At 38.2% G+C, this 17,546-nt stretch overlaps 1 protein-coding gene across 2 annotated transcripts in view; it reads left to right on the top strand.

Annotated features, from left to right (window-relative positions):
- The first annotated feature begins 324 nt into the window (after nucleotides 1-324).
- The window catches only part of LOC115212792 (chromatin-remodeling ATPase INO80-like), an 87,315-nt gene continuing 70,093 nt past the window's right edge, over nucleotides 325-17,546 (top strand). Inside the window, exons 1-2 of one of the 2 annotated variants that reach the window (XM_029781490.2) lie at nucleotides 325-524; nucleotides 12,958-13,114. In XM_029781490.2, coding sequence (XP_029637350.1) covers nucleotides 12,969-13,114 — 146 coding nt within the window. In that variant the 5' untranslated portion in view covers nucleotides 325-524; nucleotides 12,958-12,968. Of the gene's footprint in view, nucleotides 547-12,957; nucleotides 13,115-17,546 lie in introns of both variants that reach the window. The other variant, XM_029781491.2, reaches the window with a different exon arrangement.

Here is a 17,546-nt window from a genome sequence, read left to right as displayed (position 1 = left end):
TGCGAAGAAAGTTATTTTTCGTTGCTTCTGTTAATATATTGGAAGTCTGTTATCGATTTTGACTGCTGCACTTTTTATATAGATTTTTCTTCCTCTTAAGTGTCTTTATTTTAATTTTTTACATTCTAAACTTTTACAAGACAAATAAAAATTAAATGGCGGGAAATTATTATTTTTTTTTACATGAAAATTAGAAATAAAATTTATAAGAATTTGATAATAAATTGTAATTTTTATTAATTTATCACTTATTTTGGTATTTATGAAATAGTAAATGATAAAAAATAAATAAAATATAATAATTACTTGTAAGAATAACGGAGTGTTATCGTGTTTTTCCGTCGACACGAATAATGGCGGGAGCCCCCCCACGAAGTAAGAGGAAAGTTATGAGTGAGGTTTTATTCGCCGCTACCAGACATTATTACCCTGGAACGCACTCGATTCGCCATATTGGGACTTGTTATTCTGGCAACATCGCTCTCGATGCGGACAGACTTAACAGGCACGAATCGACTCCGAAGGTATGTCGTGACAGATTTGTATGTATGTACACATATATATATCTTTTCTCTAATTTCTTCCTCTCTCTCTCTCGGGTGGCAAAAAGACAGCCGAAGCCAGGCTTGGTCGCCGAGTAGCGTCGTCGTTATTTTTCACACTTAGCTGCTTTCTTTCTTCAGCTCTTACGAATGTAGCAGCGGTCGCTGCCGTTTCTCGCTCACAATTCTCTTTCGTCCAAACAGGATTTCGTCTATCCTTTCTCTTTCATCTTTTTCCTCTGCAAATATCTCCAAAGAACTGGTCGAACTCACCTGCCACACCAACCCGATTACTAATCACCAACCAATATAAATAAATATCTGTATATATATATATATATATTATACACACACTTTCCCTCTAATTCGTGAGTTTTAATTATATTTACTTGCATCGTATCCAATCGTGCCAGTAATTAAACACACTCCACTCACCTTCCTTATTTATTATCGTCAGTTTTTGGTTTTTTACTATCTCTGATTGATAATTAACTAAACAAGTAAGAAGTCCCTTATTAACATTGACCTAACCATATTCTTCTTGTTTACCCTTCTCACAAGTCTGGTGAAATCTAGGCTTTTCAACCTTCTACACTGGATCCAAATTGACAAACCGATCCTTTTTAATGGAAATGCTTCTATTTACCTTATTACTCTCAGCTCAAAGTTTCATTACCTTTCGTGAATAACTTCCTTAGTTGTTTATCCCTAAGTAGAGCTGTGTGTTCCATCCGTGGTTACTCCCTTTTCATATATCAAGGACTACACTGCCCAATACCCCACTTTTTAAAACGATAGCCTTATAATCTGAGGGTGATTTGGCTGTTTTTCCTAGCAAGTGCAGCAACCGCCTAAAGGTTCCTACTGTTTTCTAGATTAAGTCGTCTTTATCTAATTTAGAGTAATTTCACTTGGCTAAAATTGAACCTGTGTCTCCAGTGTGATTACCAAATCTTTTCATTTACCATTAAGGTAGTCTTGAGAGAAAGATTATTGTAAGATAAAATTAATTATTTCATTTTTTCTATCAAAGATTGGAATCAATGTTCGTCTGCTGTGTTTTGTGCAGTATTGATATGGCATTACTTTCTCAAGACACATAAACCTGGTTTATTTCACAAGATTAATTGATTCGACATCACGATGTGGTATTGAGTCTTTTTGATACTTTCATATTAAATAGGCGTGTATAGTATGTGACTGATTACTAATTATGTAATAATTTGTTTTTTATATTGCTTACTAATGATGTAATAATAATAGTAATGATTTATATTCATTATTATATAGCAATATTTGGGCAAATTCTTGTTTGCTTGGTTCTAGATGTTATGTCCTGTTCCTCTTTGTGTCTTGGATGTTTCCTTGAATTCTATTCTCTACAAAAGCCCTCAATGAGAACGGCCACTATATTGTCGCTCGGCATACTAACAATAGCTGCTAAATATCTCTCAATTTACATCCTATTCTGTTGTTTTGAATTTTTAAAAATCGCCCATTAGATAATGTAGACCTCGGTATTTCTAAGATAAAACTAACACTTATAATCATTGGTTTTGTTCAGTGAAAGCTGACTGGAAAGGAATCAACAATGCTACCCTTTCCCCTTCTTCAATGAATCAAATTTGAGATTACAAGCATTCGATATATTTGACATGTTATCAGATAAATAGAGGGATCAAAGATATTTCGATTGACCTTCATTTCTTACCTCTTCAAGATATCTAGCATTCATTTGATTGCTGTTTCTCATTTGTAGTAGCTTCTTTATTAGCCACAGGGGCTTGAAACATGAAATATACAATGAACCAAAGCTTTGCGAGTGGATTTGGTAGACAGAAACTGAAAGAAGCCCGCTGTGTGTTAGTCCCCACCACCGCTTGACAACCGGTGTTGGTATGTTTATGTCTCCGTAACTTAGCAGTTCGGCACCAGAGACTGATAGAATAAGTACTAAGCTTTAAAAAAAAAACAAGTACTGGGGGCGATTCGTTCGACTAAAAATTCAAGGCGGTGCCCCAGCATGGCCCAGTTTAATGACTGAAACAAGTAAAAGGTAAAAGATTACGTGTGTAACTGCTTTTTTAAATAAAAAAAAATGTTTCTTTCCGTCACTGACGAGTCTTCTAACTGTCTTTGGGCAAGTGGATGATGTCGAATTTATGAGAGAGGGTTTTGCATAAGGTAACCTGACGTTTCTAGACTGAGAGATGTCTCTGCATTGTTTGCTTCTGCGGTTGAGGACAAGGCAGGTTTACCACAATAATACTTGGTATTACTGGTGGTGTTACTAGCTGGAACAATTACCTTCGGACGCCTCTGCTTAATCATGGTTGATTGCCTCAGAATCGGTACCACAATAGCCTTGAAGGTCTGAGAGGTCATCAGAACTTCTAAATCCATACTAACCCCTCCCAACCTCATATTTCTTGCTCCTTGGGCACTTGACACTTGTTCATATTTACAATTGCATCGACAGACCAATGGTTACTATAAACTATGCTCCTATACTTTCGTTTTGCCCTGCCCTATGAATAAAAGGTTATTTGGCGGGTGCTTCCATACAATTTCTGCTTCCCTTCTGCCACATTCTCCATCCACATTAAGTGATCGGCATTTCTTTATATAACTGTCCTTATTCATATCTCGTGTCAACACTAGCACAATCTTTTCTTGCACATTACATCTGATTCCTCTTATGCTCAGTTTTTCTCTCAACAGATTTATACTTTCTTTACATTTCATTGCACACCCATCAAAATGTACTATCTTCATTTCTTTCTAATCTTTTCAAGCCCTTTGCATTCAAGGCCCACATCTCACCACTATACAGCATTGCAGTTCTAATACAAGCAAACAATCTGCTTTTAACGCGAAGGGAAAAGACCTTTGTTGCCAGCAGTAGTAATAGCTTCCTAAACTTTTTCCAACCCGTTCTTACTTTGGCTACTATACTTTCAGAGCAACCATCTCCCCCACTAATTACATCCCCTAAATAATGAAATCTATTAACTACTTCTACTGAACCATCCAAGCATTTAAGAGAATGTATTTCCAGGTTGCTTACAGTGCATACTGCTCCAGTACACCTGTCACATATGAAGCTTACTTTCTTTGTTAGTCTACCTGTGATTCCACTCCACCTTTTATTGCTTATATTAAGTACAATATACAGAGTTTATACCTACTCCTTTTCTGCATATCAAGCAAGTTATTTCTCTGAACATATCAGGCTCCTGTCTTCTTTTCTTCTTACTAGGTTTACCTTGAAGTCTCCCAATTCTATCTTTAGCTTTCATACCTAGAATTTCCTCTTTAATTTCACTATAGTGAATTAGATCATCAACATAGAGTACTTCCAAAGGACAGAATGAATTGGAGCAGACTTCTACCTTCATGCTAGATTTGTCACTGAAATTGTTGACTGACTTTCTGTATCTTTGTACATAGAGTGTACACCCCTCACAAGCCATTCATCTACATCTTGTTTCCTCAATGACCAAAACACCTTCACCAAGTCAATGGATGCCAGGAGTAATTCTGCAGTTTCCTCAGTAGGAAGATTGCATCTGTGTTATCTCTTCCTTGTACAAAACCAAATTCCGTTTTGTCTTAGTCTACTCGTCATGGATCAATTGTGCTATGACACTTCTCTCTCTGACCTTCATTACTGAATTCAGTAATTTGATTCCTCTATAATTTTCTCTCAGTAAGGCATCTTCTTTGCCTTTGTAACAGTTTATGGTGATACTGTTCTGCCAACAATTCAGTACGACACCTTCATGTATAACTTAATTTAGCTATCCAAAAGGTAATTATGTATTCTACTTCACCAGATATTTTAAACATCTCCACAACTATCTGTGGTGGGCCTACTGCATTCCTTCCATTTGTGTCCTTAGCTATTTATCTACCTCACTGCTGTTATTTTGAATTACAAGTCCCTGCAGGTTCTAGGCATTTGATACTTTTCTTTACTGCCGCTCTCTTTCTGAGTTTTCCAAGCCTTTCTTTTAACCTTTACTACCCAATCAATTGTGTCATTCCACCTCCACTACCTTTAGTTTGGTAGGGACATTGCCCCAGCTCCATATCGGATCTGTAACCCTAAGCAGGTTATTTCATAGAAATTCCCAGTTGTCATCATCTATGCTATAGACATTCGAATTTTTTTCTCCCCAATCATATGCATTGATTGGAATTTCTCTAAACCTATTCCAGTTGCAGGATCTTTTCATTTTTAAATCTTCCTTCTCTATGTCAACTTCTTGTGTCTGCGTAGCTCTGAAGTCATTAGCCACAAGTCCATGTTGTAGTTTTCACCAGGAAAGGTATTGATATTTACAATAGCCCTTCAGTTCCTGCTTTCTGGTGGTGGAATGGTTGGTTGGCTTAAAATGTTACAAATTGTTAGATCAGTTGATTCACAGAACTCAGAAGACTTACACCCTCTTCCTTTCTTGAACTATATCCCTAGCTGCTTTGTATGTCACAGAAGCCATCATTGTGTTGGCCAACATGTCTATTGAAGTCATTTGTCACAGTAAGTCACTGTCAGTTGTCATTGAGTAAACTACAACAGGATATCATAGAAGCAGTTCTTTTGTTCTGTTAATCCTGCCTGCTGGACATATGAGGAATTGAATGTCACTGTTGAGTTGTCTATAGCTAGTCTCATCTTATTTGTCCTATCGCATACCTTGACTCTCTCAATTATTTTGTCCATTTTTCAACTAACAGTATTCCTACCCCATCCCTACTGCCTCTATTACTCACTCAGAAGAATTCATATTGTCTCTTACTTGTGAGGAGTTTTGTTGAGGCTCCTTTCTATCTTACCTCTTGCACACTTCCACTCATCTCTACTCCAGCATCTCCACAATCTCACCAGGCCTACTTTTCATCATATCTACATTTATGGTTGTTTTTTTTTAACGTTTGGGAGCCTATGGGAAGAGGAAGAGGGCATGTCTTTGGTGGCATGGTAGCACATAAAAGGCACACTGTAAACTGGTTAATATTAGGTAGGGCATCCAATCATAGCAATCATGCCAAAACAGACGATTGGAGCCTGGACAGTTCTCTGGCTGGTCAGCTCCTGTCTAACTGTCTAATCTATGGAAAACAGGCATTAAATGGTAATGATTTGCATACTGTCAAATCTACATCCTTGGCCGCTTTGGTAGCCTTTCATCCCTTGACATCCTTATCACATCTCTTTATTATTTATCTACCATCCATGCTACAGTAATGCAAGTCTCTATTGGTTAAGCCTTTATCATTTATGCTGCTAGCTCTCATACCTTATTGCTCATCTCTCAATTACTCCCTTCTCTTAACCATTGCACTAGTTTGTTTGTTTTTTGTTGAACTACACTACCTTTCTTTCACTTAATTTCGTAAATAATAAAGAATTTGGTAAAATAACTTTGTCATTATTAAAGCTGGTGTTTGGAACATCAAAATATGAAATTTTGATAGAAAGTTTTTAGATCACTTTGAAACAAGAGGTTTGTATCATAGAACCAGAGATGCTCTCATCTGAGTTGGTATCAACAAAGTTAATGTTATTGTTCTATGCTGTTAATATGACAAAGAATAACAGATGGCTTCTTTTGTAATTAGGGACGCCACAGGACCTATTTGATCCTTGCCCCCATCCCCTTCCACAATCCTAATTCTTGCCAGTCTAACCTTCCCACCCATCTTGCATCTTGACAGGTATGCATAAGGGATCTCATCAAATATGCTTGTAAAGTGGTTGGTGTTTAGAAGCCAAAAGTAAACTTAGACATAAGACAATTGTGGTGAAATATTGTGTGTATGTATTATGTAATTTAATGTCTGGCTTCCATAATGGCATGGGTTAGACAGTACAATAGGATCTGACGAGTGAGTCTGGGGACTGTTTCATGCTTCAATGTCTAAAACCAGATGCTCATTCTAATGCCAACCACTTTATAGAGTGACTCTTATAACTGAGAAAAGAAACTGGGCAGTAGCAGGCGTTTGAATGAGTGACAGTAAAATGAAAGGAAGGGATTTGCAGTTTCAAAAGGATTGTGGGGAGTCACTAATGGGTAGGGAGCAGAGTATGGCAGGCAACAGGGGGAAAAAAAGAGATTAGTCATGGGGATTATTGTGAAAAGGAGAGCATGTAGAGGTGATAGGGTTGGTTGTGTAGAGGGATCTAGAACTGTCTTTCATTATAAGGACAGGTGAGTGTGGCAAAGAGTGGTATGTATTTGTGTATATATATATATCATCATCATTTAGCGTCCGCTTTCCATGCTAGCATGGGTTGGACGGTTCAACTGGGGTCTGTGCAGCCAGAAGGCTGCATCAGGCCCAGTCTGATCTGGCAGTGTTTCTACGGCTGGATGCCTTTCCTAACACCAACCACTCCGTGAGTGTAGTGGGTGCTTTTTACGTGCCACCCACACAGGTGCCAGACGGAGCTGGCAAACGACCACAATCGGATGGTGCTTTTTACGTGCCACCAGCACAGGGGCCAGGCGCAGCTGGCAACGATCACGATCAGATGGTGCTTTTTACGTGCCACCGGCATGGGGGGGGGGACACGAGGCTGGCAACGGCCACGAACGGATGGTACTTTTTACGTGCCACTGGCACAGGGGCCAGGCGCAGCTGGCAACGATCACGATCGGATGGTGCTTTTTACGTGCCACCGGCACGGGGGACACGCGAGGCTGGCAACGGCCACAAACGGATGGTGCTTTTTACGTGCCACCGGCACGGAGGCCAGTCGGGGCGGCACTGGCAATGGCCACGATCTGATGGTTCGCTTACTTGTCACCTGCACTGGTATCACAGCTGCAATTTCCATTGATGTTGATCGACTTCGATTTTGGTACTGCTTTCTGATATCTGATTTGATTTGGTTTGATTTTCACTTGCCTCAACGGGTCTTCACAAGTGGAGTTTTGTGTCCCAAGAAGGAAAGGTATGTATAAGTCGACTGGCTACATACCAGGTAGAGGCCACGGGTTATGGTCTCACTAGTCTTGCCGGGTCTTCTCACGCACAGCATACTTCCATAGGTCTCGGTCTCTAGTCATTTCCTTGGTGAGACCTAAAGTTTGAAGGTCGTGCTTCACCACCTCGTCCCAGGTTTTCCTGGGTCTACCTCTTCCACAGGTTCCCTCAACTGCTAGGGTGTGGCACTTTTGCACACAACTATCTTCAGCCATTCTCGTCACATGACCATACCAGCACAAACGTCTCTCTTGCACACCACAACTGATGCTTCTTAGGTCCAACTTTCTCAAGGTACTTACACTCTGTCGATTATGAACACTGACATTACACATCCATCGGAGCATACTGGCTTCATTTCTTGCAAGCTTACACATATCCTCAGCAGTCACGGCCCATGTTTCACTACCATGTAGCATGGCTGTACGTACACATGCGTCATACAGTCTGCCTTTTACTCTGAGCGAGAGGCCTTTAGTCACCAGCAGGGGTAAGAGCTCTCTAAACTTTGCCCAGGCTATTCTTACTCTAGCAGTTACACTTTCAGCACACCCACCCCCACTACTGACTTGGTCACCTAGGTAGCGGAAGCTATCAACTACTTCTAGTTTTTCTCCCTGGAATGTGGTAGAAGTTGGTCTCTGCACATTTTCAGTGTTTATTGCTCCTGAGCATCTGCCACAGACAAAAACTATTTTCCTAGTTAGCCTTCCTTTGACATTGCTGCACCTCTTATGTGTCCATAGCTTACACTTGGTGCATCTTAAAAAGTTTCTACCTACACCTTTTCTACAGATCAAGCAGGGCTATCTACCTGAAGGTGTTTGTGATTGGTCTACCTTCCTACTTATTAGGACTTTGGTTTTGGCTAGGTTGATTCTAAGGCCCTTCGATTCTAATCTAATATATATATATATATAATATGCACACACACACACACACACACAGTCAAAAGATGACAGCTTGTAATGCTCCATATAGAAAACATGTAGTAGTGCTCAAATGATTTGAACTTAAAATCTTTATCGAGGAGTTGGTCCATGGGATAAAAGTTGGCTATTAGCAAAATCCAAATGAGCTGTTATGAAGATATTGATGCAGATAAACATGATATGTGCAAAAAGTGATGGCTATGCAATCAGTAAATTGTCACATGCTGATATTACCATAAGACTGACCTCTTTCATCAGGGGCCTGTGTAGTAAGCTTCCCAACCACATAGTTCCGAGTTCAGTCCCACTGCATGACATCTTGGGTAAGTGTCTTCTACTATAGCCATGGGCCAACCAAAACCTTGTGATTAGACTTAGTTGACAAACTGAAAGAAGCTTATCAGGTATGTGCCTGTGTTTGTCCCCCATCACTGCTTGACAACTTGTGTTGGTTTGTTTATGACTCCGTAACTTAGCAGTTAGCCAAAAGAGACCAATAGAATAAGTATCAAGCTTTCTATTAAAAAAAGAATAAGTACTGGGTTCAATTTATTTGACAAAAATTCTCCAAGGCAGTGCCCCAGCATGGCCGCAGTCTAATGACTGAAACAAATAAAAGATATATATATGTGATATATATTGTATTATAGCTGTAGCCGGTGCCACATAACTGGCACCTGCGCCAGTGACACAAGGAGCACCCTTCAAACCTTGGGCTTCACAAAGGCAGTGACAAGTGAGCAAGACCTTTGGCAATGTACTGGGCTTCAGAAAACCTGTCAAGCCAAGTGAGATCACAAGTAGTGGCCAATGCCAATGTTTTGTAACTGACACCCGTGCTGGTGGCACATAAAAAACACTCCCTTCACTTTTGGAGTTGTTGGTGTTAGGAAGGGCACCCAGCTGTAGAAACTATGCCAAATCAGATTACTAGTTTTCAGTCAAACCATCCAACCCATACCAGCATAGAAAATAGACATTAAATGATGATGATGTTGATATTGTAGCTTATGCACATGTGTTAATGTGTGTTTTCTGATGGGTGGATGTGTCTTCTCTAGCACCACATATCATCAGTCAATCTGGTCCTTTGAAATCTCCTCTGTGAGAAGTAGCATCTTCAGGTCAGCCTCAACACTTGGTCTCCTTTTTGAACAAGCACTCAGGACTTGTGTATGCAGCAGTCTCCACTTACACACTACATCTGGTCAGGGCCAGATTAAGACTCATGGAGGCCCTAAGCACTTAAAAGATTTTGATGCCCCCATACATAGGTAATTCAAAATATAAACAATAATAAACCATAAAATAATTTTTTTATATTTCAAAATGAAACAAAACTAGCAGTAAGATGGAAAATAATGTTTACTTTTGTATACTTCCATTTTATTTATATTTGAGAAGTTTTCTATTTTTTTTAATTGCTAAGTCTTCAATCAGGTCCTCAAAATTAATCTTACATAACACATCTGCTTCTCTATTTAGTAGAGGTAAGGCATCCTGAATATTATTTTTGCAAGTTTAAAGTGGTTTCTTTTGTGCCATAAAGCACACCTGGAAATTTCTCTCTAATTCTACCACAGATACAGCTGTGAGAACTATATCATCAGCAAATAGCAGTTGCCATGGTTGATCAGTCTTAAACTCTTTTGTGATGACTGTAGGCCTGTGGTGAATGGGAGAGGGCTGAGGACCAAGCTTCTTTTGACTCTTACCTTCATACTAAATTGACTACTGAACCCATCATTGACTCACATTTTACTTACTACACCTTTATACTTAGTTTTTTTTTTTTTTTTATAGTCATATATGTCAATAACAATGTCTCTGAACCTATAACCAACTACAGATCTTTTAGCTTTGTGTATTCTCTATATTGTCTTCTGTCTCTAATCTACTTAGCTCTGACTCTGAAATATCTAGCCACTAATCTATGTTGGGTAGTCCAAGAAAGACTTTGGTCTTTACAAAGGTCTGTCAATCTCATTTCATTGTGAAAATGAAATCTGTTGACCATATTGGTAGGTGATGAGATGGCTAGCTGGCTTCTTGAAGTGTATATTGCAAATTGTTAGTTCAGTTGCATCGCCTCACTCTTGGGGCCTTACACTCTCTTAACTTTTCATGCCAAGGCCATGCACAAATGAATATCATTGGTGCCATTGTCATTTTGACCAACATACCTGTTAAAATCACCAACTCTGATAATGAAGTTGTTGCTAATCATTGTTACGGTAATCTCCAGAAGGGCCTCATAGTATTGGTTCTGTTTGTCTGCCAATTCTGATTATGAGATATGCTTGAAAATGAATGCTTCTGTAGTGTTGTCTATGACTATTTTTGGTATACTTATCCAGCTTCGCTTCCCAACTACCTCAATTAATTTAGCTATTCATTGCTTAGTTAACAGTATGCACACACACACCCGCCCCTATCACCACTTTTACTCATCTTAGAAGAATTTGTATTACTGTTTCTTGCCCCTGAGGAGTTTGGTTGCAGATCTTTTCAATTTTGCACAAATCACAATCATTCTCTTGTCTCTGCTTCAATATCTCCAGTCTCCTCATACTTAGCTTTCATTCTGTCTACATTGATGGTAACATATCTGATATGTATGTATATATAGATAAGATATACAGTTGTAGTTGTGTGGTTAAAAAAGTTCAATTCACAATCATGTGATTTCAGGTTAAGTCTTCTCCTATAGTTCAGGGATTTGTGAACATATTTGGTAGGTGTGTGTGTGTGCATTGGTTCTCTCTGAAAGTCAAGTAATGTTGTTGCTTCTGTTAACAAATCATTCACCCACTTCATACTTTCAAAGGTATGTAAAATAAAAGATGCCTTATTTGAAAAACAGGTAAAGGTTGGTGATGGGTAGGGCATATTCATCTAACCTATTCTATCATGGAGAAATAAATATAAAACAAACCAGTTTGTGAAGACACCTGGCCTAGTGGTTAGGGTACTGGGCTCATAATCTTAAGTTCATGGGTTTGATTCCAGGACCATGCAACACATTTTGTCCTTGAGCAAAGCACTTCATTTCCTGTAGATATCTTTGTGCATTTGTTTTTGTCTCCCCATCAGTGCTTGATAACTGGTGTTGGTGTGTTTACATCCCTGTAAGCTAGCGGTTCAGCTAAAGAGAGTGATAGAATAAGTGTTAGACTTAAAAAATAAGACCTGGGGTTGATTTGTTCAATTAAAACTCCTCAAGGTAGTACTCCAGCATAGCTCCATTCAAATGACTGAAACAAGTAAAAGAATAAATCCTGCACACACTCACCCATGCAGGGTCTAGTTTTGTCCAGTCTGGTCTGGTCTGGTCTGGTCCACTAGGAGACCAAGGTTAAGAACAGTAGTCCAGCCTATTTCCTGAATCTCAGCACCACTACCAAAGTTCTTAGTGTCTTGTCACTGAGCTTGCAGCACATTATTGACAGTTTGGAGAAATGTATAACTATTCTACCATTGGCATATCTGTCTGGCTAGAGATTCTGGTTTTTAACTTGGTAACATTTAAACCAGCGATATCAAGCCGAAATATTCTACCTGTTTTATGTTCAAACTTACCAGAGCTGGTCTCTCACACTTACCCTAAAATGTCATTCTAAAAATAAACAATCCCATCACTAAAATCTTGAAACTACAAGATGATGCATGATTAATTAAGCTTTGCATCTGACAGAATAATCTGAATGCTAAAGGATTAAACTGGCAATATCCAGCCTAAATATTCCACCTGGTTTATGTTCAAACCGGCCAGATCAGGCCTCTCACACTTACTCTACAATGTCATTCTAAAAGTAAATAATCACATCATCAAAATCTCAAAGCAATGAGATAATGGTAGGATTAATTCAAAACAATGTGAATAAATAGGCATCACATTTGACGAAGTAATCTGAATGCTAAAGGGTTAATTTGGAAATGTAGAAAACTTGATTTGTCTTTATATTTCTCTGTTAAATAATGCTTGGATTTTTTTTTTCTTTTTGTAAATTGTGCAATTATTTGGAAATAAATGACAGAAAAAATGTTATTCAATTTAGAAATAAAATTATCAACTCCTTCTGTTATCCTTTTTGTGTTTTTTTAATCTATACAGTGAAAGGAATAGACAATTTATTTATGAAAATAAGGGTGGTCCAAAAGTCACACACCGAAAAATTGGATATTTTATTTATATTACATTATTATCCATTTTGTTCAATATGTACAAGTATGTGTGTATTCACCATTTGTTTATTTTATTCAATTAAAAAAATATTGAATAATGTCTTCAACTATTCTGGAGCATACTGAAAATATTTTGTGCATGACTTTTGGCCCACACTGTATGTATTATATATCCTTAGGAAATAGACAAACTGTTGATAAAAGGTGTAATTTGTTATTTCATGTCCCCTTTTAAAACTTGTTATCAGAAAAAAACTGTATTGCAATATGTTTACATTATTTACTTTATCTAAATGTTTTAGGACAAAGCAAGATGTCCTCCAAGACCTCCATAGAGCATAATTATGGCCAACAATCGTGTCGACCCCTTCATATTCAACGTCTTGAAAAGGCCCTCGGTTTGGAGTCTTTCCTGGCCTATGTAACTAAAGTTCTTGATACCCCAATAAATGATGACAGGTAAGGTTTTATTTCTGCTTTGTGTTTCTACTTTTACAGCTTCATTCTTCTGATATTTCATTTCTTTTTCTTATTTCTCTTTAATATATATATGCATACACACACACACATGGTTCCGGGTTCAGTCCCACTGCGTGTCACCTTGGGCAAGTGTCTTCTACTATAACCTCTGGCCAATCAAAGCCTTGTGAGTGGATTTGGTAGACAGAAACTGGAAGAAGCCTGTCGTATATATGTATATGTATGTGTGTTGTCCCCCCCAACATCGCTTGACAACCGATGGTGGTGTGTTTACGTCCCCATCACTTAGCGGTTCGGCAAAAGAGACCGATAGAATAAGTACTAGGCTTACAAAGAATAAGTCCTAGGGTTGATTTGCTCGGCTAAAGGCGATACTCCAGCATGGCCACTGTCAAATGACTGAAACAGGTAAAAGAGTATATAAGGAATTCATGTTTATTGCCACTTAAATATGGCTATTCTGTAGGAGCCAACATTACTGTTATTTTTAGCCCAAGGATGATTCCTCCTCCAACTGGTTATTTGATGCAATCTACATCTGAGGTGTATATATATATATATATATATATATATATAGCACGCATCTTCTAGCCATGAGACCACTAGACCATATAGTTTCAACCTCTTTGTGGTCATCCTCAGTGGTGGATACTCACCCACTAGAGACAGCAGTAATTCACTCCAGCTCACAATATATAGAAAACCAAGCGGTACACAGTCACTGATCTTGCAACAAGCAAATTAGCTACTTAGAAAATCTCTAAAAGATGAAAGCAGTAACTATGTTGAAAAGTAATGTTTATTGCCACTTAAATATGGCTGTTCTGTAGGGACCAACATTACTGCTATTTTTAACCCCATGTTTGGATTCTCCTAGCCTTATGAGATGGTGAAGAGTTTTCTTGGAAGATGTATGGTCTTCCATTGCATATTCTATCTTTCCAGGGCCTCACAACTTTCTCCCACACTTCTATGTTGACAGCGACATTGACTTTTATGCTGTGTGACAAAAAGTGAGGAGGCATGACATTTACCTGATTGCCCAAACCATCACAGTTGCTGGTAACTTTGTATGCATGACCATTGGAACCGAATTCAGCTTTGAGCATAATACACTGTTATTCTTTCAGCTTACTTTTTGGTCCTGATCAAAGTTTTTCCTATTGGAGAAAAATGAAAGCATTCCAAATTCTTTAGCAAACGCTTTGCACAGATGGAATGACTCTCTCTTGTCACATCCAACATAAACTGACCCTTCTGCACCCCAAACAACTTGTACTGGATATTCTCATGAACAACTCTTCTGATGGTGTATTCTGAAACCTCGAGGTCTTTTGCAATGGCTCTGACTTCCCAGTGTGTCTATAAGAAATATCTCAGCATGTTGTTATATGTGACTGATATTCACTGAACAGCTTGATAAGAATGTGTTAACATGTTAGATTTAAAGCAGCAACTTTTAAGGATCCATGGTGTGTCGAGCTAGACAAGCCACAAGCTTGTCAACAGTTTAGTGTCTACATCTGAACAAGATAAAGCAAAGCAGAGGTGAAAGAGAAGCAGGTGTTAACGTTCTGACAGTTAGACAGCGACTGAATAAACGTTCTTGAAAAGCACGTTTTTTTCTCTTGGCAGAAGTGACGAAATAGCACTATTTTGTTGTGGCAGCATAGCACAGTTGTGCTTTGTCCATTTCATCCATTTACTGCAATCTGTGGAAAGTTACATGTGACAACTTCCCAACAGTAAAACACGGTCTTTTCAAGCATCTGAGAGAGTGGCTGTTGAGATGTCATCACGTTAATATGACTTTCTCAAGAAGCTGTCCACTGATTATTAGCACACGTAACAACATGCAGACATTTACTTTGTACACCACACATCATGCAACTCAAGATTCACAACTCATTTAACCTTGGCAGCATACTAACCACCAAAGTCTATGCTTTAGTAAGTTTGTCAACTCCTCTGGCCATCTCTACACCTGTTATTTTTTGTTCAAACATTCACATACATACTGTAATATCAATTAACGCCGCTCATATGAGAGGGTGTCCTCTCCTGAATAAAGTATATTTTTTTATACATTCGCCTTCTGATCTAATGTTTTTTCATCACTCATTCAATGAACCTTGCCACCAGTCACTACAATATAACCTCATTGAATTAACTCGCAACCTTAAAAACCAGTGAAATTGCATTTCACTGTAAAATACCTGCATTTAAAACCTTCCTACACACACACACACACACTATAGAATATGCTTTCTAAAATGGTAATTATAACTTTTAACACCCTTCCTGTTACATTACTGTAGTTAATTGAGGATGGACTTGCAGGCAAGGCAAAAGACTACGAACACCAATGTCACATAAGACAGAAGATCACTAAGTATAAGCAAGAATGTCAGGGGGAAGGAAGTCTCAAGGCTTTAAGAAATTCAGACAGCATTTTTTCTTTGTTATAAATAATAATTTATTTCTTTACATTTTTTAAACGAACTCTGAACAAAGTGTGTACAAATGAATATGTTGCTGTTGTGAATGTTATTTAATTTATAACATTTACTGAAGACGGTATGTAGCAAGACATAAATTAATTTGACATCACTTACTATATATAGGCTGTAGAAAATATAGACAAACTCCATCAAATGGTTGTGCAGTAATGAATATGAACACTGTTAAAGCAGCATAACAGAATTACAAGGACGCTAGAAATGTTAAAGAAGAATTATCTTCAAGCGGGTTATAAAGACTAGAATAGCAATTCTGTAGATATCTTGAGATTGCCGCTAAGGCTTTCTACTTCGCCAAGTTTCAAAATTTTCTATAATAACCAGAATAACATTTTTAGCAGTTATTTGCAAATGTTTGAGGGCCGTCAAATCTTCAAATTGGTTATAAAAACCAGAATAATATTTCAGCAAATAAGTAGTGAAAATAGTTAAGGCTTTTAAACTGCCACTCTGGAGAGGAAAATCAAAGCAGTGGTACTTCATAGCAAATACTCTAATGTAACAGGAATGGTATTAAAAGTTATAATTACCACTTCAGAAAGCATATTTTATAGTATATTTCAGGTGTAGGGATAGCCAGAGGAGTTTGACAAACTTACTAAGGCATGAGTTGCATGATGTGTGGTGTACAAAGTAAATGTCTGCATGTTGTTACGTGTGCTAATAATCACTGAACAGCTTCTTGAGAAAGTCATATTAACGTGATGGTATCTCAACAGCCACTCTCTCAGATGCTTGAAAAGACCGCGTTTTACTGTTGGGCGGAAGTTGCTCCATGTGTCCTTCTGCTGACAGCAGTAAATTGGTGAAATGGGCACAGCACAACAAAATAGTGCTAATATGTCTCACTACAGCTTCATTTACATTCAGATCCATCATTTCAAAAAAGAATTATTTCATGTTCTCTCAAAGTTTATTAGTTTTTATGACAACAATAGCATACAGTTCTAGCTGGTAAAGAATATAATTTCTAAAATGAATAGCAAGATTTGAAGGATTGCTTTGGTCCAAAAGTAGAATAACTGTCATGTTTATAGATGTGGTTTAGTGTCACACAGACAGCCTTCTGCGTCATCGCAGATCAGGTCTTCCACAAACAGAAATCATTCATTGGGAATATCTGTTCATTTCCTCCATGATACTTTGGGAAAAAATTGCCACTCAAAATAAAAATAGAGAATCCAGGAGGTAAATTGTGATGTGAACCAGTTTTTTCTGTGAAATCTGGAATTGTGACTGATTTTGTTATTTTTGACCATGTTGCTGTAAGTTTTTGAATGCTGTCATTTTCTTCACTTGCATTATCAAAATCTTCCTCAGCCAACAAAGATTCATTAATATCATGTTAAGGCCGCTCTCTCTGATGAAGAGGATTGGCTTACAGTTGTCCTATGCTAGTGCCATGTGAAATGCACTCATGCTGGTGCAACATTAAAAGCACTCGGCACACACTGTAAAGTGGTTGGTGTTAGGAAGGGCATCCAGCTGTAGAAACCAGGCCAAATCAGACTGGAGCCTGGGGCAGCTCTCTGGCTTGCCTGCCAGCTCTAGCCAAACTCCAATCCATACCAGCATCAAAAATGGACATTAAAGGATGATAATAATGATGATTAATCAGAAGACATATGTTTCTGTATATATGCACCAATATAAAGACAAAGTGTAGAGCTGAACTTTTCACTGTATGTTTTTTTTTTTGTCTGCGTAGTGTGTGTATTCCCCAACCACTATTTGAAAACTGGTGTTGCTTTGTTTATGACTCTGTCATTTAGTTGTTCGGCAAAAGAGACCTATAGAATAAGCACCAGACTTAAATAAATAGTACTGGGGTTGGTTTGTTCAACTAAACACTTCAAAGCAGTACCCCTGCATGGCTGCAATCCTGTACCTGA

This window comes from Octopus sinensis, linkage group LG6 (assembly GCF_006345805.1).
Source record: "Octopus sinensis linkage group LG6, ASM634580v1, whole genome shotgun sequence".
NCBI lineage: Eukaryota > Metazoa > Mollusca > Cephalopoda > Octopoda > Octopodidae > Octopus > Octopus sinensis.
The sequence above is the reverse complement of the archived record's forward strand: the minus strand, read 5'-3'. Positions and strand labels throughout refer to the sequence as shown.